Source organism: Triplophysa rosa, linkage group LG7 (assembly GCF_024868665.1).
Source record: "Triplophysa rosa linkage group LG7, Trosa_1v2, whole genome shotgun sequence".
NCBI classification, from domain to species: domain Eukaryota; kingdom Metazoa; phylum Chordata; class Actinopteri; order Cypriniformes; family Nemacheilidae; genus Triplophysa; species Triplophysa rosa.
The window spans coordinates 3430853-3453290 of NC_079896.1; the positions used below are offsets into that span (position 1 = coordinate 3430853).

Genomic DNA, 22438 nt, shown 5'->3' on the forward strand with positions numbered 1-22438 from the left:
TGAGTCAACAGCACACGAGTCTATGTTGTAAAAATCCAAAGCTCTGAATTTATAAAACGTTAAACAATCAAATTGGTGGAATCTGACTGCTCGGCAGTTTTTAACAGGGTTGGTGGGGCGTGCATACCTATCCCATGTGTCCCCACGCAGAGGAATCTTTGTGTCGCATTCCTTTAGTTAAAACTGGCTAAACTTGAAACTCAAAACTGAGTAAAAAGAAGCCTGCAGGTTCTGACCGAGACCTCTTTTTGAACAATTGAAGCATTGTTGTGTTAAAAAGATCCTTAACACACATTTCCAAATAAGTCCGTAAGCTGGTCTTATTATTTCATGAGCTCTCAGATATCATGCTGGTCTCAACTTGCCCTTGACTTTAAAAACCGTGTGAAATAGAATAGAAGGGAAAACCCAAACTTCTGCTTTGTATCAGTGTTCAAATTAGATCTGATCTCATGTTTTGAATCAATGAGCTAAATCTGTCTATTCCTGATGTATGAGTTAATTAATCCACGTTGACTGATTACCACCAGGTGCAGCTGTGACATTTTTACTTAAACTCTTATGTTCATTGTCATGTTATTTTTAGGCACACAAGACAGCTGTTTGCTTATTTTAGAGTTTCAATCACATTAACGTTTGGGGTTTTCTGCATTCATCTGGGACACACCCGAGGAAAAGCAACATTAGATGAGAAACTTCTAGAACTGTATTATGTTTTGTGTTGTGCCTCAGGACTTAAAATGTGGTTACAGCCTAGAAACTTGCATTTGTTGTGGGATTTGTCCATGTTAACATTGTAATGGTAATTAGGACTATCAAAAGTCACTAACAAGTCATAGCTTCTACTTCTATCTGCCAATGATGGCGGTATCATAGCTTTTTGTTTTGCTTGCAAAACCACACGCCTTAACCAAATTAACCATGGTTTTATTATAATAAAAGTGAAGTACTGTAATCAAAACGGTATATTTGAAGTTTGTTTACAAAATGAGATTACATTTTTTTTTAAATCATGTTTTTGTATTGTGCATTCCCATTAATGTCAATCAAACTGCAGTTGGTTTGTTTTGATTTCAAGCCATAATGACAAAAACTAACTAACACAATAAAACACAAAAAAACATGACATCATAATAAAAAACAAGATTTTTGAAAGATTTATCAAATTTTAGAACCAAACTCTTCATTTATAGTGTAGTTGAACTAGGCTATGGTTAATTTTCATAAAGGGCCATCATAATGCTTTTATTTGCTTTTATTTGCTATTCTTAGATTAGGAATTGGTAAAATATATGATGTATATGTGACATCTGTCACACTGAGTTATAGTATATATATATATATATATATATATATAGTGCAGAAACTGAACTATTGTATATAAAATATAGCGTCACTGAACTAAAATATCTAGTGTACTTTGACACCGTGACCTAGCCCACCCCACCCTTCAGCTTTGACTCGCGGAGGCGGTCGTTATTACTCACCAGCGAATGACGTGTGTTTATGTAAATATCGCAAGGTTACATTGGACACGTAAATTTACACCGCCCCGGCATCCCCGCCTCCTTTTTTAAAACTGGAAGGAAATTTCCATTGAAACATTCATTCAAACTTGTCTGCCGGTGAAGGTTCTTCTCGCACATTGATATTTATTGAAATACTTGAACGCCCAAAAAACATTTCTGCTCATTTCTGAGGTGAGTGTTTTCTTCCGAACGAAAACTAGCGTTGGGTTTTAGTAATAATGTATATTTTAAAACGCACCTTAGTAGAAATAGTAATACTATGCAGTAAATAATAATTATTTTTTAAATTTTTTATTTAAAGTGACTTAATGTTTTAATGAGGGTTAAAAAGTTAGGTTTTGACTTGAACAGCCTTTAGCTTGTCGTAATTTGCCGCTTTAACTAACTAGTCATATTCTAGCCGTTAGTTATAGCGGAGTCATTTCCGCGTATTTCACGTTAAACTGACTAACCGCCTTTTTTGGTTGAAAGTAATATATTAATTATTTTCACGAAATGTAATCTCCATATCATTGTATTGTAGACCGCGTTGTATTGTTAATGCTGAATTTTGCTTTGTTGTCGTAAAATGCAGAAAAAGGCAAAAATACGTGAATGGTGATTTCAGTGTGTTTCGGCCAAAAAAGCAGATCAACGAAACACTGAAAAACGACCGATATATTTTCAGGGCATTATAGAAAAAAATCTTTAATCCTATAAACCAGTGGGCGTGTGTAAAGAGGTTTGTCTTTGAAACATGTCAGGTCTTGATGCTAGCATGCTAAATTCCTGTGAACTGAATACCAAGAACGCTAGCAATCCCTTCTCGATAGAGACGGAGGTTAGACTACAAAGCCAAACCCCCGTTTAGTGCTAGAAGGGATACAGCTACCTCCACTGGGCATGCGCACTTCAATACCGCATCATTTTTGTCACGCTGAAAACAGTAAATTACATTTTTTTATTGTAAGGTTAGGTTTAGGGTTGGGGTAGGCGTTAGCTAATGTAATTTATTGTAATTTTATGGCGAGATTTTGCACCACTTCCGGCCGTAACTGTATCCCTTCCAGCAACAACCCAAACCCCCTGACCGAGACAGAGGCTGCGTCCGAAATCGCCTACTTCCATACTATATAGTAGGCGAAAATGAGTATGAGTCATGAATAGTATGTCCGAAACCTCAGATGCAAAAAACAGTAGGCGAGAAATACCCGGATGGTCTACTACTTCCGCCGAGATTCGTAAGTGTGGATCGAATGGACACTTCTCTATCCCATGATGCCACGGGAGCTGAGCAACGGTCAAATTTCAAAAGTAAATCAAATAAATATAGCGGAAAACTTTAAGGCGGACGTCCGTTTTTAACGTAAGTGCCAATAAATTAATTTCTCGTGACTAAATTATGTTTTTATCAACTCTCACGTGTAGGTTGTTGTTAATACGTCATAGGTCAAAGAGCATACGGGTCACATGACCATAAAACATGGCGGACGCAGTATGTCCGAAATGTATTCATACAACTCCCACTCATACTATATAGAACGTACCGTTTTGACGGCCGATAGGCAGGTGCTTATTTAAATTCAGTACGTACTGTCACAGTATGCGATTGCGGACGCAGCCAGAGTATATGCTCGTGTTCATAGTACGCATGCGCGCGCACGTGCGTTCTACATACTTGCATACGAGTCATTTCTGAACCGGAAGTGAGCCGGTCTCGTTGGCCGTCCGAGTCAGTGTTTGTGTTAGCGGATTAAAGCGCTGTGTGTGGGAAGGGCGTAATGAAAGTGATGTGTAAGTGATGTTTTCCGGTGGTAGACAGATATATATCGCTAACCGTTAATGTGTCTTCCAGGTCTCTGCATTCTGTCTTTTTTGCCTTCATTGCTCACTGCAAAGAACTGGTACTAAAATTATCTCTCATCACGTCTAAGAAGTCTCACCATGTCTCAACAGCAGATCAGGTACTGAAGGTTTTTGTATACATTTTTATGTTTTGAAATGGAGTTTATTTAAATAATTTTTTTAATGTGCATTCTTTCATTCATTCCTCCAGCCTTCCTGCCAAGCTCATCAATGGGGGCATTGCAGGCATCGTTGGGGTCACCTGTGTGTTCCCCATCGATCTGGCCAAGACCAGACTCCAGAACCAAAGACAAGGCCAGCAAGTCTACAAAAACATGTAAGCACTCTTATGTAACTGGTCGACAGCATTAAACTGTTATCTTTATTATTACATGTGTGAGGCCTGACTTTGGTTTGATAAACTGCCTCGCGTCTGTAGTTAATCCACATGGAATGTATGACAGGCGATCATGCGTTTAATTTCAGGTGATGTAAGGGATCACAGCTATAAGCCTTATAAGGACTGGGAATAGACTGGGTTTACATGAATGTACACGCTCATCTATCTTTAGATTCGTATAATGGGGTTTTAGGGGAATTCCTAATGCAAAGTGACAGACACCAACTTTTTTTGTCCTACAGGATTGACTGTCTTGTCAAAACGGTACGATCCGAGGGGTGCTTTGGCATGTATAGAGGTAAGATTTGCTCATTTTTCATTTATTCACAAATGCCTTGAAAGGTATATATACACCCTATGTAGATTTATAGATAGATTAGTGTAGTCCCTTTATATGGCATGATGGGTACATCTGAGTAGACTTTGGAAACTTGCGTAAGTTGACTGGAGACTGTTCAATTCAGTCCATGCCAGTTTGTCTACATTTGTAGCACTTAAGTAGACTGTACACCAAAGAAAAGAGGGTAATATGCCGCATTGTCAGTGTTGACTTTGATCAACCGAGTAGTGCACAATTCCTATAGCTTAACCCTCTGATGCATGGAGACCAAGTTATTTTTACGGTTTAGAATGTGACGTTACATCCAACCCATTGTGGTGTGTGATATGTTTCTCTTTTAGTTATTGTGGACACGTGTGTAAAAGAAAGTTACTAACGTTCTCAAAATACTTTTGGAATAAAGGTATAAAAGTTATTTTTGTTTTATTGCTTTGAGATTGAATACTTCATGCATCAGAGGGTTCATTTCTGCACATGTGAAAAAAAAGCCCCAGCTTTGTATACTGTGGTGGGCTATATGAGGCCAGTTCTATTGCACTTATGCTTTTTGTTGTCCCAATTGCTTCCATTATTTACCTCATTTATAAGTCGCCTTGGATAAAAGCGTCTGCTAAATGACTTAATGTAATGTAATGTAATGTAATGTATGACATTTGGTAGATGAGTTGAATGGCCTCAGTTTTGACTGACACAAGAACCCTTGAAGAGTGTTATCTGTAGTTTGGAGGAGATTGGAGTCGGTGATTTGTGCCGGGTCTCCGTTTCTGTGAGGAATGCTGTTGTTTGCATCTGTGTTTTTCATGTTACAGACGTGGGTCCCCGCTGGGATAGTGAAGGCTAGCCGATAAGGCGCAGCCGCGCTGGAGGCAAATCATTTATCATGGTTCTCACCCACTCTGCTCTTACAAATAGGCACCAATTTTTACTTAAAGATAATTGTTGTATCATTTTGATTGTTTAGTTTAATTTGACTTCTTTGCTTCTTGTTTCTTTCGTGGTTGGTTAACTTTTATCCACTTTTCCTCACTGTCTTTGATCTCGACTCACTCGGTACTAACCCATCTTGCCGTGTTCTGTTTACATCTAGACCTGCCTTGTCGTTTATTCATCTCATGCTTTTATTTCTGTTTTTCTTTTTTAAAACTATCTGGTCATGTGCACAACCACATTCTCAATCGTCTTTACAGACGGTGGTATCTTTTATAACATGGTCTGAGTGTTCTTTCTGGAATGTGCCTGCTTTCCTTTTTTGTCTCACTATACATTCTTACGTTTTGTCATCTCTGACAATTTATGTACAAGTTAAAACATTTGCTTTAATTCATACAAATATCCCCCTCCATCATCATTTTTGTCTCTTAGTTCCATTTTTATCTGTTGCAATGGTATGACTAGATATGTTGAATCTGTTGTGATGGTGGTGGGGAATGTCATGTACTGATCTGTGATCAGTTACTGTGTGTATTTCCTAACCCTCTGTTTGTTTGTCTTTTAGGTGCTGCGGTTAATCTCACATTGGTCACTCCTGAGAAGGCCATCAAACTGGCTGCCAATGACTTTTTCAGATACCACCTTTCCAAAGACGGGTACGTTTCTAAATGCTGTGACCCCTAACAACTAGCGCGTGAGGCCTGTGGGGTGCAGTGTTATTCTGTATGGCTAATCTAAGCCTTGTTTGTTGCAGGAGAGGGTTGACTGTGTTTAAAGAGATGTTGGCTGGTTGCAGCGCTGGTATGTGCCAGGTTATCATCACCACTCCAATGGAGATGCTGAAAATTCAGCTGCAGGATGCTGGGAGACTGGGTAATTTTGAGCAAATATAGTACTTTTAGAGCCGGCATGAAATTTTACTTCCATAGTGTGACATATTTGAATATGTATTTAACAATATATCATTTTCTGATGCTAACAGTTGCACAGCAGAGAAAACCGGGCATCATCCCTTGCACGAGACTGGTAACCACAAACGCGGTGTTGAGTCGCTCCTATAACGTGGTGCCCAGCTCCATACCCCGAGCTGTTTCTGCCACACAGATCGCAAGACAGTTACTGCGTACTGAAGGAATTCAGGGCCTATACAAAGGCCTTGGAGCAACTCTGTTGAGGTAATGAATTGTAAAATTAAAAAATCCTTACTCTACAGTATATTGCATGTAAACGCGAGAAACTAATTTGTCGTATTTCCTGTATTTTTATTCAGAGATGTACCGTTCTCGATTGTGTACTTCCCGCTTTTTGCTCACTTGAACAAATTGGGTAAACCCTCCCCTGACGAAACGGCGCCATTTTATTGGTCGTTCATTTCTGGCTGTGCCGCGGGTTCCACAGCTGCCGTGGCCGTTAACCCATGTGATGGTAAGTTGCTTCACTCTCGTCTTTATGGCGCCATCTGTGGAAATGCACAAGCTTACTGGTTTATCCTGTTCCTCTTCTTGCAGTGGTTAAAACCAGACTGCAGTCTTTGAACAAAGGCGCTAATGAGGATACATACACCGGCATAGTTGACTGTTTCAGGTAACCATTCATTAGCTTTCAGATCAACAGGTTTCTAAGATCATACATTTTAGTGAAGTGACTCTTAACTTCTGAACAGTACTGTATGATGTATACAACTTAATCTATTTATATTTCGTTCCACAGGAAAATCTTGAAGCGAGAGGGACCGTCTGCTTTTCTGAAGGGGGCGGGCTGCAGGGCTATAGTCATGGCGCCGCTATTCGGCATCGTGCAGGTCATGTACTTCATTGGCGTGGGAGAGTTTATCATGAGCCAGTCCCCCCTGAAGCTAATCTCCGACTGAACACATTTCTAGAGTCATTGTGGCAGCTACACAACTGTACATTTACAAAGAAAGATAAACTTCAATCAAGATTGTGAAGTTGTTATGAAAGAGCAGCTTCACTCTGGTTAAGGTCCTATAGGTTTTTCCAGCCTTACTGCACTTCCTCTACTGGCTCGGTTTACTGTTTTGTATGCTTTGGCCAGAATTTGCACATGTCAGTAAGGTCACTTTTGAAAAAGAGCGCTTACGTTTTCTAGAAGCATGTGAAAGTTTCCTGTAACTGAGGGAGGCTGGTGTCGCTGCGATGACACTACAATCAACTCTGATCTGCTTTGTTGAACATTGGCTTTGTTTTTGTTTATCTCCATGTTTCCTATCTGTTATTTCACTGCCATGATGTTAGTATGACTTTCAGTATCTGCTTTTGGGTGCTTGGAATGCTTTAAGCATTCATACTTGTTTATATGTATAGGAGTAGTTTTGGCGGATGGCATTAAGGGTTATGGACTTTCATCAAAATGCACTCTGTTCATTTCAGTTCTTGAGTTTAAAACCATAAGCCTCGATGACTTCCTAAAAGACTAAATTGAATGCGTATCATATTTATGCAACATGTATATATTTACAATTGTTACTTTGCATTTTTTGTATTGTTTAATGGACCAGCACATACGTTACAAGCACGGGTCATTCTTAGCTGTTTGCCTTAAACGAGGGACTCAAACACCGAATGTTTTAGTGCTTAACTATACAGTATTGACCTTACCTACCCATAATGTGACACTTCCAACACAGCGTATTATTTTCATGAAATACTGTGACGCATTGCGTTAATAAAACACATGTAAACTCTTTCTGTGAGCTACAAATTTCAGTTTTAATATTTTTCAGGGCTTTTTTTTGCCTGGTGACCACATTTTCTCATTTCTAAGCAATATACATGCAACACAACGCTATAAAATGCCATAAAAATTCTTTTGTCCAAATTGCATGAGCAACTATTTGAATATGAAAACTTGAACGCTAACAGCAACTACAAACCCACATGTGCACATTTATGATGGGTTTTGTCAAAGGCACATAGACAAAACTAATGGGTTCTAGTCTTGTGCACCAATTTTAAAAAGAGGCAAAAACAAAGGCAACAGTTACAAAATAATATTAGCTGAAGTGTTTTAGTAGAACAGGGTCTTAGTTTTGTAGCAAGATATTTGAACAAACCAGCAACATTATTACTAAAAAAAAGGACTGAATAAGTTAAAAAAGCTACACAAAGTAAACATGACACATTATCATAACCAAACAGGAATATGTATTAAACGTTTCATGTTGACTTCATGGGCAGACTGTTAGTAGATAGTTTCACTCAAATGTTTTAAAATACTGAACCCATTCCTCGGCGTCATCCAGTATTCAGGCGATGCTGCTATTTAGAATATCAGAGTCTTCTGACAAAAATCGAAAACCAACGATAACATGCAAAAAAAGCATAAACATTTCGTCAATACCAATGTTCTAAAATCCCTAGATTAGCACAGAAAACCTGTTCAAGTTCACACAATAAATACATGAAATCATTAAAAAAGAACATTAAATGCAGATGATCAGAGAGCTTATTTACATCAGTAAGAATATTTCATCCGGACCTGTGAGGAGAGACTCACACAAAAGCCAAAGCTGGAAAAAATTGAATATAAACGACCTATATAGAAGTTCCCCATATCAATCAGTAATAAATAAGACAAAATGTAAGTTAATATTGTTACAGTAGCAGTAATGGTCCATGCAATCTTAAACAAAGCTTAAAATGAAGGAGAAAAACAAAGACAGAACGGCGTTCATAAAAATGTATCACAAGCGCCGCACTGCATTATGGGAGTCCCACCCTGTACCCATGACTGAATGTGACGGTCTGATGAGGTCAAGACGGTGGGCTTTGAGAGACAGTCCAAGTGGACGAGAGGGGAACCGTGAGGTTCCTAAATGACTTCTCTGCTGTTCCGGATGGCACAACATAGAACCATGCTGAAGATCATGCCAATGATCTGTCAAAAAACCAGTGAGGGAACATTAAAAACACGTTACAGGAGTCCCACAGGTATTTGAACATTGAGGCCACATATTGAAATGTCTAAACAAAACTATTCAAATAAAGAATTGCTTAGATTTAAATTGCTATAACATTCTATTTACTATATATAAACACATGTAAAATACACAATATACACTGTATCTAAACTATATAAATAAACAAAATATATTAAGACCTGGTTAAACAAAAGGAACATGTATATATATGAATGTAGAAACAACATTTCTTTAACAGCATCATTTCATGAATGAAAGCCAACATTCTAATATTGTTGGCTTTGCAACTGATGTCTTAAATATATATATTTTTTCTACTAATCAAACCCATTATAATAAGCGTGCCCTTCCTACCTGTCTAACAGGTAGGAAATATACAGAAAATAAATAAAGTTACAGTCTTTACTGCTAAATACATGAAATACAGAAGAATCCTCATTAAAGCTACAAAATCACATTGATTTCTTCTTTTCTTTTGTTCTTTGATTAACATTAGTGACAGGAGTCAAAGCAGCACGTTTAAGAACGCGGCCCCTTTAAGAGCTTTAAGAGGAGTTAGGTAAAAACGGAGGTCGGAGCGAGGTGCAGATGGGCGGGTCAACTGCAAGTGGGTGGGACTTAAGCCGCAAGTGGGCTGTACAAACCTCCAGAGGATTTGTATTGGTTTATTTAATGTCGTGTGTTGTAGTATTGGTTCATGATCCACAGTTGGTGTAGTATCTTGGGATACTACCAAAAAGAAGACTCAGAGAAGGCCATAATTCTCAATGGTCACTTTATTGAGGACCCATCATAGCTTCAGACATGCACACAAAAGTATACACTGGCGCAACACACTACGCTTCTTCACACCCTTTAACCCCCATACACAATGCCTTACTGCCCCCTGCTGGACGAATCTCAATATCCACATACAACAGTTGATGGCTTGGAACGTTTAGTGTTTATGTATTTTGTATTAAAAATACAAGACTAACCCCTCCCTCAAAACAAACCCTAAACCTAACTCACATGAAAGGCAAGACACAGTCTGATGGTAGCACAAAATATTAGAACAGCAGTGAATGATCATTTTCATAATTGGTAACATAAATAGAAACTGCAGTGCTGGCAGTGGTTTAGAGAAATTGTGGTTTCTGACATTAAAATACAATAATAGCCATAATTATTATATTTATATCAATGTAAAGACATTTGCGTTGAGTGTTTATTTGTTGAAACTTTTATTATGCTATGCTGGCCGTAACTTCACGTTGCATTGAACTTCCGGTGGACTTAAACGTGCTTTGCTCATAAAAAACGTTTCGTTTCGTTTTCGCTTTATTGTATATTCATTTGATGCATTTGTGATTAAACAAAACGTTAAACTACGATGAAAATGCAAATTTTAATAGTGTTTTCATTACTGTCTCCAACTCCTGCCATCCTTAATCACCGCGTGAAAATCCAGCCTACTTGCGGCCTAAGCCCCTCCCACTTGCAGATTGTGGCGTTAATTCCTCCCACCTGCCATTCTCCGGGATGCAGCGTCTAAAATGCGCTTCCTATTTTCACTACTCTTTTCATTCATTTAAGACTTTATTTAACTCTTTGAAGACCGTGCTTGCGAAAATACTAGACAAAATGTGCATTCTGACATAATCTTGTGTGTTTTTGTTCATTCGAGCACGAAAGAGAAGTTAATACTTGTGCGCTGTCTGACAGATTCTGACGCAGCCTTGAACAATTTACACCAGACGGGACCACTGTCGCGTTGCGTTGAGCCGTGTTCCACAGCCAGACTCGTTTTGAAGTTGATTTACTTTTCTGTTTAGTAATACTACGATTGAATTATAGCAGAAAGTACATTTAAGGATAAAATTACAAAAAACACAAGATATAAAACAAATGTAAAAATATAAAGAAAAGGATAATAAATATACATTTGCACATTTATACATATACGTCTTTTATAAGATTTTATAATCTTACCATAACTCCAGCAATGCCAATGCCGACATATCCGATGATGAAGAGCTTGTCAATGAAGAAGTCTTCTATAGCTTTCAAACAATCCTTAAAAATAAACAAAACAACACTTAAAGATCTTTCATATCTGTTCCTTAAAGGTCCAGTGTGTATTTTTTTTATTTTAATTAAATTAAATTTCTATAGGCTAAAACAATGTATTTGTATGTAGTTGTTTTGTTTCCTTTTCCTTTGTATGTGCTTTGATGATTTAGATCAACTGACAGCATGAACTTGACAACACAAGAACAATGTGATCACCTTCCGCCGATCGATGCGTCTGCCGCTATAAATAAAAACCTGGCGCCGTTGTGCCCCTCTGGGCTTATCGGATCAAGTGAGTCATGGGACATCTCGTTACAGTCTGCTTCATTTCTCTCTTTTCCACCCACCACCCCTTTTCACACTGTGGGGAACAACATGGATGCCACCTATAGGGCTGTAACAGAATTGCCCTATTTTCAGAATCTAAGATCACTTTTATACCTGTGTGCCTGGGAGAACTTATCATGGCATAGATCTATTTAGTGTATGCAATGAAAGAAAAAAAAGATGACATCTTTGTTCAGATGATAAAGACATCCTGTATATAACACAAGATCAAACGTTGCTTTTGTAGATACCTTATCAGAGCTGTCAGCGGTACACAAGGCAGTAGGACGGGTTTCCTCGGTCCCACAGCAATCGAGCTGTGAAATGAGAAGAACACAGAGAACTTCACCACAGTGCCACCATGGCCACAGATCATTGTGTTTGTAAAATAAATGCATGACCTACCACAATGTGATACATTTTGGTGATAACGGTTGCGTTGTCATTTTCCATAATAACCTCATAATAGTTTTGAACATCCTTAATGATCTAAAAAACACAAAACAAAGGTCCTTCTGCTCATATCACATTATTGATGTATTACATTATTGACAGTTACTGTTGTATTTCTGATATTTCTGGTGTGTGAAATACCTTATCCTTGTTCAGAAAACCAAAGACTCCGGCAGCAACTTCTGCACCAAAGATCAACAGAAGACAAGCGAAGAACTGGACATCACAGAAGAGATGTCACGTGAGATTATTATTATAAAATCAAACAACTATAATTGCAACATTATATATCCTAATGTAAATGTACATAATAATAATAACAAATTAAAGAAATAATTATTATATAATTACTATAATAATAATCATTACATTCTGGTAAAACAGTACAATTCATGAGCAAAAAGACTGGTAAACAGTGACTTGTGAGTGGAATAATGTTCCTAAAAATGTTGACAGCTTTATTTTGGACTAGATCAGAAAAGAGCTGTCAAAGCATCATTCAGCATGTGAACACGACGCAGGTGTGATTTTGGTGATTCATTTTTCATTTACAGTTCCACAGTTCTTACCCACCGATCCAAGAAGACACTGTGACTCTTTCACAGCCCCGAAACATCCAAAGAAGCCCACCAACATCATGACCCCTCCAGCTCCGATCAGGATGTACACCGCTGTCAGGAGAAAACGGTACAGTGTCATGTTGTGAAAAAAAACTATTTATAGATCCTCACACACCCCAGCATGCATTTCCGTACGTCACCAGATGATGGCAGAATATGAACTGTTGTGTCATGTGATGATTATGAGTAATCGCAGTCATATTCTGCTCATTCTAAATGAGTGCACATACAGGGCATTGTTAGGTGACAAGAAACATTAAAGCTTTTTTCTTGTACACAGTGCTGGGAAATTTGTTTTGCATTTGGAATTTTCAAATGACAATGGCTAAATGTATTTATAATGGCAACTCAACCTCATTTACCAGAACAAAAAGAAAAACTATGAATTATTGTCTCTCTTAAGAGTTTTTTGATTAAAAAAAATAAGCGCACTATGATAATGAAAAATATTAAACAATCTTTTAGCTCCCAAACACATTTAGCTCCCAAATTATACTATATTTAGAAAATAAATGTATATCAAATAATATTTATTTTATATTAAAAAATATTTTGATAATATTATTAAAATAATAATAAATAATATATTGTATAAAATACTTCTACAATTATTAAAAGTTTTCATTACAATTATTGCATAAAGACTGAATTTTTATCTGGAGTTTCCTTCATTCAACTTCACAGGAGAATAAATATTTACAAGAAAAAAATTCAAGCCGCTGCAGCAAAATTGAAGCATTTTATTTCTTACATTTTTTGTATCTTTTTATGTGCAATGTGTGCATGCATTTATGTAACCAATCGCTGATGTCCTTCCGAAAACTTGTATCTCCATATTTTGTGATATTTATTTTTTGCCATAAATCATTATTATTAGGCACACTTTGTTTGTAACTGGGTTTTGCGAATATTTAACCTATAAAAATGTATTAACAGTGCTTATCAACTTTGACAACACATTATGTAATCATTTAAAATGTAAAGTGCTTTTTCCATTTCCTGAAGAACTGCGAATTTGGACATACAATAAGACAGCGACGATATGCAACAAGAAAAAGTTTCAGAGCTACCTTAATTTTTATATAAAAATCCTGACTGTCATTGTTTTAATGGGAACTGTATTGGTTTTATTGGGAATATATAATGATCTGGTCTCTATTTGGTAATGTGCTGGGTGGAATTGGTGGGATGTTATTTGACATACAGAAAGCGATAGAATACTATTTTCTGTTTTCACATGCATCAGGAATATATGTCTGATCGCTCAGAAAGGTTCAAATTCTCCAAATCCTTGACCACAAGTAAAGCCTTGCAAGCACCACTAATTGTTCTGAAAACACGTTATGCAACAACATGTCAAGCATGCTGTTTTAAAAGCAGTTTTATGTTCCCAGGATGTTGAATCCTCCTCTGCGTAATGCATTTGGAGTGTTTCTCTGACCACATCGAGTGGATGTTGGTGGTGAATACGATTAGGCTCTCAGGGCATCGCTGGCTAAGCTCGTGGCTGAATGTGTTACGTGTAAACAAAGACTGTTTGTTTCTGCAGAGCTGTGACCTTTGATCCTTCGGTTGTCAGTGATACACGAGTAGACTGGAGAGGCTATTCATACAGTTTTCAACTTCATTATATCTCACTTTCCTGCTCAGACAACTGTATACAAAACATAGGAAAGTACCAAACCTGAAAAGGTGGTTTTGATTCAGGCCATCTGTCAGGAAACGCTCACAGATTCGATCCAAAATTAGAATCGACGGGTTTCTTTTTTAGTCATCCACCTGCATAAACCACCATGAACTAGTTTGTAGAGCAACCGATTGTAGATCAGTGATTAAAATCCCACTATAGTTTGCATAAACACTGTATACTATAAAAGTATTGTTTTTTATTCAACTTTAAAACCATTAGAATTTCTTTAATGGTTTAATCCGTTTTCGTTTGCCGTTCCGGTGACATCACATCTTATTTTAGACATTCGTCTTTAGGGAACCTTCACCGTCTTGTTGTCATCTCCTCTTCTGCCCAATTAGCTCACCATGGCAACAACTCGGTCACCCCGGGCACAGGGCGCTAACTCGGCAGCTGTGCCAGAATCACTTGAGACTACTGTTGCCAGGTTTGCGCGAGCTCCCCGGCAAGCATCTACGCTCCCCCGGCACCATCCCTGCACCACTTTAAGCAAGCTAAGACTGCCCTAATGCACGGTGAAGATAAACAACAGTCAAATCTGCCACACCAGCATACCTGGCCCCCAACCTTACAAGGTTTAAAACGTTAAACTCTTAGTAAGTTTACGTTTCAAGTACTCCTGTTACGTTTCGTACTCGAAAGGGATGCCAAAAAAGGTGCAGCGGTGCTACGGCTTAACCTTTGTTCTTTCAGGGTTGAGAAAAGACAAGAGTCACAACATACCGTAATTAATCCCCTGGGGAATAAATAATGTTGTTTTCCTGAGACAAGACAAAGGAGAGTCCTCTGTGAGTTCAGCAAGATGACAACATCAAGCCGCAACTCCTCCTGACTTCCTAATTGCCAAATGGATGGAAAACAAGCAGTCATCATCGAACATAAACAGCCTTTCAGCACTCCTTACACAGTATTATATACAGAACATTTCTAAACAAGCCATGTGTAGCCGTGAGGATGGAAACGTATATATTGTATATATGAAGAGTTTGGTTCCAAAATGAGATAACTCTGTTTTTAAACATTTTTTTCAAAAATCACGTTTTTTTATTGTGCATTTCAATTAATATCAATCAAACTGCAGTTGGTTTGTTTTGATTTAAGCAATAATAATAAAAAATACAGCTAACTAACACAATAAAAACAAGATATAATAATCAAAAACATGATTTTTGAAAGATTTAAAAAGGAGTTAACTCACTTCGGAACCAAACTCTTCATATGTTCCCAGCATATTGGCATGAAATGTTGTGTTCTGGTGCTTCACATCTTTTCTCACCTCTCATTTTTCTCTTCGTTTTGCTCTGATGTTGTGAGACATGAAGGAAAGGAAATAATCTACATTTATTAATAGAGTTGTTCAAATGTTTGTCTATTAAGAGGGTTTCCAAGACCACAGTAAAGTCACCAGAGGACCTGAATATCACTTTATTGAGCGGAAAGACTAGAGAACCCAATTATTATGTGCAAATTAACAACTTTAAACAATGCTTTAGAACCACTGACCTCATCCATTTTTCTCATTCTAAATGAACAGACGTAAGGTAAAAATGACAAGACCAATGAGGTGCATAGGGACACCGGCACCAACCGGCTCCTGCAGGGATGAATCCAGGGCTGAAGGAGAAATGACCCTCTTCTAATCAGTTATGGCCTTTCCTATGAGAATTCAGCTCTAGTCATTAGCCTCGATTCGTTCATTAAGGCTAAAACTCAATATCACATACACCATTACTGAAGCCATTAGGGACCCATAATATAGATGGGCGATTTGAGCCCGAAATTGCTTTTGGAGAGCGGTGCGGAGTTAATAGATGTCAGTTCTGGGCTTTTGTACAAAACAGCAAAATACACTCACCTAAAGGATTATTAGGAACACCATACTAATACGGTGTTTGACCCCCTTTCGCCTTCAGAACTGCCTTAATTCTACGTGGCATTGATTCAACAAGGTGCTGAAAGCATTCTTTAGAAATGTTGGCCCATATTGATAGGATAGCATCTTGCAGTTGATGGAGATTTGTGGGATGCACATCCAGGGCACGAAGCTCCCGTTCCACCACATCCCAAAGATGTTCTATCGGGTTGAGATCTGGTGACTGTGGGGGCCATTCTAGTACAGTGAACTCATTGTCATGTTCAAGAAACCAATTTGAAATGATTCGAGCTTTGTGACATGGTGCATTATCCTGCTGGAAGTAGCCATTAGAGGATGGGTACATGGTGGTCATAAAGGGATGGACATGGTCAGAAACAATGCTCAGGTAGGCCGTGGCATTTAAACGATGCCCAATTGGCACTAAGGGGCCTAAAGTGTGCCAAGAAAACATCCCCCACACCATTACACCACCACCACCAGCCTGCACAGTGGTAACAAGGCATGATGGATCCATGTTCTCATTCTGTTTACGCCAAATTCTGACTCTACCATTTGAATGTCTCAACAGAAATCGAGACTCATCAGACCAGGCAACATTTTTCCAGTCTTCAACTGTCCAATTTTGGTGAGCTCGTGCAAATTGTAGCCTCTTTTTCCTATTTGTAGTGGAGATGAGTGGTACCCGGTGGGGTCTTCTGCTGTTGTAGCCCATCTGCCTCAAGGTTGTGCGTGTTGTGGCTTCACAAATGCTTTGCTGCATACCTCGGTTGTAACGAGTGGTTATTTCAGTCAAAGTTGCTCTTCTATCAGCTTGAATCAGTCGGCCCATTCTCCTCTGACCTCTAGCATCAACAAGGCATTTTCGCCCACAGGACTGCCGCATACTGGATGTTTTTCCCTTTTCACACCATTCTTTGTAAACCCTAGAAATGGTTGTGCGTGAAAATCCCAGTAACTGAGCAGATTGTGAAATACTCAGACCGGCCCGTCTGGCACCAACAACCATGCCACGCTCAAAATTGCTTAAATCACCTTTCTTTCCCATTCTGACATTCAGTTTGGAGTTCAGGAGATTGTCTTGACCAGGACCACACCCCTAAATGCATTGAAGCAACTGCCATGTGATTGGTTGATTAGATAATTGCATTAATGAGAAATTGAACAGGTGTTCCTAATAATCCTTTAGGTGAGTGTATAGTCTCTCTCTATATGTTTCTATCGAGTTTTCATGTTTTGGTGTAAAACATGTAGTATATTACACATACATAAATACAAACATTTTTAAATACGGTGTTTTGACACATTTAATATTTATCACCATCAATAATATATAAATAATATGTAATGTTTTATACAGTATATTAACATATTTAATATATCGTATAGACAGTTTCATTGGACACACACACCTGACCCGAAGTTAACTTCCGTTCTGTGTTTGGTAATAATAAAACAATTTATTTTATATTTAATTTATATTAATATTTTATTGTATATTATTGTACTGTATTATTAAAATAAAACCACTCAACCATCATTGACTCGTTGTGGAGGTCTACCGGATGTTAAGTTTGCGCCACATAACATTTGTTTATGTTGTTACCGCTGAAACTATCTATACAAGTTATTCAACATATTATTATTTATAGTATATCGTTTAAAGATATTCAATATATAATGGGATATTTATGCATTTGCAGATAGCTAATATAGATAAAAAATATTATGGCAATACAAAAATACCGATATATCTTTATATACAGCCTGTTGACGATATGTATTATATAGTAAGATATTTATTCATTTACAGATAGATAATGTAGCTAAATATCATTATATAAATATATACATATATAAATATTAATCTGAATATCCCGCTGACGATATTTAATATATAATGATATATTTATAAACTTGCTAATAGACAATAAAAATAAGTATTATCACACAATTATATAAATATTAATATAAATAAATATTATTACACAAAACATACAAATACCAACATATCTTTATATACAGGCTGTATAGGGTATTTAATAAAATAAAAATTGAATATTTACGTATTTGTTTATAGATAAAACACAAATATTATTACACCAATATATAAACAGAAATATATTGTATATACAGCCTGCTAAGGATATGTAATATATAAAAGAATAGTGATTTATTTCCTGATGGATAACACAGCTTGATATTATTATATCTATATATAAATTAGGGATGCACCGATACCAAGCTCATGTACTCGTAATGACACACCGATACCAAAGACCGATACCTCACGTGACATACATGGAGCCCTATGATTTCCGCAATGCGGAAAACGCGGACGGAATCGAGGAATCCAGGCATTTCCTAACATGAAACAGCTTACGTAACAGTTAACGAAATATTCAGATACTGTTTAAATATGTATTCTGCTTGTTTTACGTTACCGTGTGTGAAAGAGTGGTGCGGTTGCGTGTACTGAACGCATTGTGCTTGTGGAGCTTTCAGCGCCAGCGTTTCACTGCACGAGCATACGAACGCATAAACAAACACCATTTGCGGCGATCCGTCAAAATAAAGGTCCCGTTCACTTAAACGCTCTTTGCGGCGTCCCGTCAAAATAAAAGTCCGGTTGACTTGAACAAGTTATAATACACTCACATTTTACCACACCACAAAATTGTGCTACTTATCATAAAAAATAGAACTTGATTAAAAAATAGTACTTCAATTTAAGTAGACCTAAAAACAAAAGAAAAAAAGAAAATGTACCAGTAAGATACTGGTTTATTAGCATTATTGTACATTATACAGGCATCGGTTATAGGTATCGGCGAGTACCAGAAAAAATATATCGGTACTCGTACTCTGTCTTTAAAAAATGGTATCGGTGCATCCCTAATATAAATACATATATATTTTATACACAGTCCGTCTAACTTTACAGCTAATTAAATGACTCAGTCAAAAGTGTGATCTTTTTCAGCTAGTTTTTCTACTTTTTGTAGACAATTTGGAAATTCAATAACATGGAAATAAATGATTAAATTACATTTTCATTTAGGCATTTGGCAGATGCTTTTATCCAAAGCAACTTGTAAAAGTGGAGAACAAAGAAGTAATTTATCCTAGGAGGTAATAATATGAAAAGAGCTGCAATACAATGTTTCTACAAATGGTGTCTATTAAATATACAGCGAGTATTCAGCACATTTCTGTCAAGTATTCATGGAAAAGATTTAGCTGTTTTTGAATAGTGTAATGAACGCGGCTGGTTGGCTGATCACTTTATGTCGGTGTTCCTGTCTTAGTGGGCGTCTCCTGCTCAAAATAATTGTCCAGACTTTACGTCAACTATATGAAGAGCGTAATTTGTCAGCTGTTATGTAAACAACCACGGGGGTTTAACTGATGACTCACCAATGAAGAAGTGTCCAGGTGCATCGCCATCAAGGAGGGAGGTGGTGTTAGTATCAAACCTCAGCCATAACCCCACGGCCAACACCAGCGAGCCGGACAGCTGCAAACAAGAGCGACAGAAAGGAGAAAACGTCAAACTCATCCCTCAGTAAGTCCGATCACAGTTAACAAGAGGAGAACACATCGACTTCTGCGGTTTTAATCTGTTCGTGTGTCATTGATTTGAGAACAGGATCCTCTGTAATTTGCCCATCACGGTAAAGGGATAACCTTCACGAAAATAGAGCATTGATTGAAATTCGGCAAGATGAAGTGTTTTGTGGTGATGTCTGCTGGAAACAACGTTTGGTCCACATTTATCTTTGGCATCAAGTACCAAACAAATTTTTGGGTACATTTAGTAACTCTATGACTTAAGTGTTCAGATACCGTTTGGGATCACTGCAGCTCTTCAACTCCCCATTCCTGTAATGAACAGGCAGGCTGTGCCAGTCTAACAGTCCTGCTGGCATCCACTATCTCCTGGTGCCATCCCCTGCCCCCTCATGCCCAGCCGACGCCACACCAGGACATACAACTGCACAGGACAACGACCCACTTCTTTTTTTGCCTGCCCTCTCCAAAACAAAGGCCTTGCTGTCCAGCAGTGAGACCACATCAGATAAGAGATGACTGAAGCCACTGTGCCCCGCGTTACATTGCTCATACACTAACCGTTTAAGGCAATCTAATGTGACCATTAGCGCAATAACGAAATCACAGTGCAGTGAAGAGTGGGAGGAGCTACATGTGCTCTTTAAAGGATCTCTGTGACTGTTGTTTTGAACAGCAGGCTTACAGCAACATCTTTCAGATAGCTACATGATTCTTAGAAAAGCATTTTTGAAGGTCTAGTTTGTCATTTTTGGAGGAAACGCAATATAATATACATAACTATGTGTTCAGGGGTGTATAAAGAACTATTTCTATCTACATACACCGCGGGTCCCCTTAAGTGGAATTCGTCATGTTGTGTTTCTACAGTAGCCCTAAACGTACATACAATATCTCATTCGGCAAATAAGGTTAAAACGTGACGACATCTTTGTTCTGTAACAGCCACCGTAGTGCATCGAAAGGGAGGGGTGGAGTGAGCTGTTGGTTGCAATTCACAAGCTCACCACTAGATGCCGCTAAATTTCATACACTGGACCTTTAAAGCTCAAGTGTGCAGTTTTAATACATTTCTACTTTTGCAACTTATAGTTGCAACTTGTTACTTTTGGCTCTCTATCGCCATCTGTGTTTGAAAAATAAAATCACAGGTCGCTTTACTTACATTTCTTTCAAATGACGTCAAGCACATTTCCAGCGAAAGCGTGTCCCAAGACTCGAATTATAAATTACAACAAGCTTATGAATCAGGGTGAGGTAAGGAGACCGATTTTAACCCTGATTTTTTTTACTAAAATAAGCATGAATTCTGCGTCGGACTTCTGTTTGTCCAACCAATGGCTGGAGGGGGAAGTGTTTGTGGGAAAAAAACACACTTCAGCTTAAATGTGAATATTACAAAGGTCTAGGGAAAAATATTATCTTACAGTTCAGACAATGATGAAATTCATGCTTTTAAAGCACTTGATCTTTGTTCCATGCTGTAAAACCATCCAATGAACACTATATAACATTTTACAGCCTTCTTGCTTTTGCGTTTAACATTCATCTCTGTTGATCATAAATCCGTTTTTGAAGATACCACAAACCTAATTGCAAAAGGAAGTTTCAACCTGTAACTCTGTGAAAAAAGTGTTGAATACAGCACAATGTTAGGTACACTTTCAATAGTAACCCAGCCGTTAACCGCTAACTGAAGGCTAAATTTAAAAGGTTTTCTATTCAACATGTAGTTATTTCTGATCACTGACATAAAAACAGATGCAATATTCATATAAACTACATTTAATGTGCATGTTCTGTCCATTTTTGTTTAAAGGAAAACATCAGCTCCGTTTGAAAAAATGAAAAAATACAGGTTTGGGACATAATTAGGGTTAATCATAACACTCATTTTTTGGTAAACTGATCCTTTAAATGTTTGTTATTTTGAGCTCGTGCGTAGGCCTATAGCAGAAAATGACAGCAGATGACAAACCTAAACAAATGGTGTTAAAAGCCAAAGGAAAACAATTCAGACACAATTGAGACAACAATTAAAGTTGTAGCATATCTGCACCACATATATTACATTTAGCAGATGCTTTCATCCAAAGAGTGCATTCTTACGAAAAAATTGCACTGTTAACGAAATCGATTGTATAAATAATTGTGTAAACATATTTGCATATGTATAGATTATAACCTGATGAATCATTTTCATCACGCACACAAACACTTTACGCGCCAAATGATGCTCCCCAAAAATGCTTTCTGGATAGGGCACACACTAGATTTTAAACCGCAGCCGATGTTTGTTTCCAGAGCTTACATAAACTATCCCAAATTTGGTGTTGTTGTCGTTAGGCAGGCAGGCAAACCCCGATAGGAATCTGCACCGTTAAAGCATATTGTGCTAAAGAAGGAAAAGCATCATACAGATGTCTGCAAGACCAGAAAGAAACAGGTGCCAAAACGCATCCCAACGCAACGCATATACTGTACATCTGCGTCCACGCATTTCATTATATATCAAAGCATGTCGGCGTGACATCATCACGCGCATCGCAAACGAATCGCCGCACTTACCCAAAATATGAAGTTGAAGACGAAGAGCAAGTATTTGACGCATTTCATGCCGCCTTGCAATTTGCTCATCCTGCCTATTGTTTCGGTCCGCGCGTTCTCCGTTTCCACCAAAATGTTTGCGCAGATCTGCAGGCCTGCCTCCGAGATGTGGGTCAGTAATAATCACGCACAAATCGCAGATGAACCGCCGACAGTCAACAACCCGTCGCGTCTTGCGTGTGCAGTGCGCGAGGTGAGGGAGCGCGGATGAGCACCGCCCATCACACCCGTTCAGGACAGGGTGGGCGCGCGCGATGCTTCTCCCGCGTTTTGCCTGGGCTGT

General features: G+C 38.1%; 2 protein-coding genes across 2 annotated transcripts; one reads left to right on the top strand and one right to left on the bottom strand.

Annotated features, from left to right (window-relative positions):
* The first annotated feature begins 1592 nt into the window (after positions 1–1592).
* Positions 1593–7729, top strand: slc25a55a (solute carrier family 25 member 55a). Its single transcript, XM_057337667.1, has 10 exons — positions 1593–1700; positions 3364–3472; positions 3565–3690; positions 3996–4051; positions 5589–5679; positions 5778–5896; positions 6006–6198; positions 6294–6448; positions 6532–6607; positions 6734–7729. The coding sequence occupies exons 2-10, from the start codon at positions 3453–3455 to the stop codon at positions 6891–6893; spliced, it is 996 nt and encodes a 331-aa protein (XP_057193650.1). The 5' UTR covers positions 1593–1700; positions 3364–3452; the 3' UTR covers positions 6894–7729.
* A 117-nt stretch (positions 7730–7846) lies between these two features.
* On the bottom strand, positions 7847–22438 carry tspan2a (tetraspanin 2a). Its single transcript, XM_057337668.1, has 8 exons — positions 22117–22438; positions 19396–19495; positions 12369–12466; positions 11937–12011; positions 11748–11831; positions 11594–11659; positions 10935–11018; positions 7847–8920 (listed from the first exon to the last, which is right to left on the bottom strand). The coding sequence occupies exons 1-8, from the start codon at positions 22183–22185 to the stop codon at positions 8855–8857; spliced, it is 642 nt and encodes a 213-aa protein (XP_057193651.1). The 5' UTR covers positions 22186–22438; the 3' UTR covers positions 7847–8854.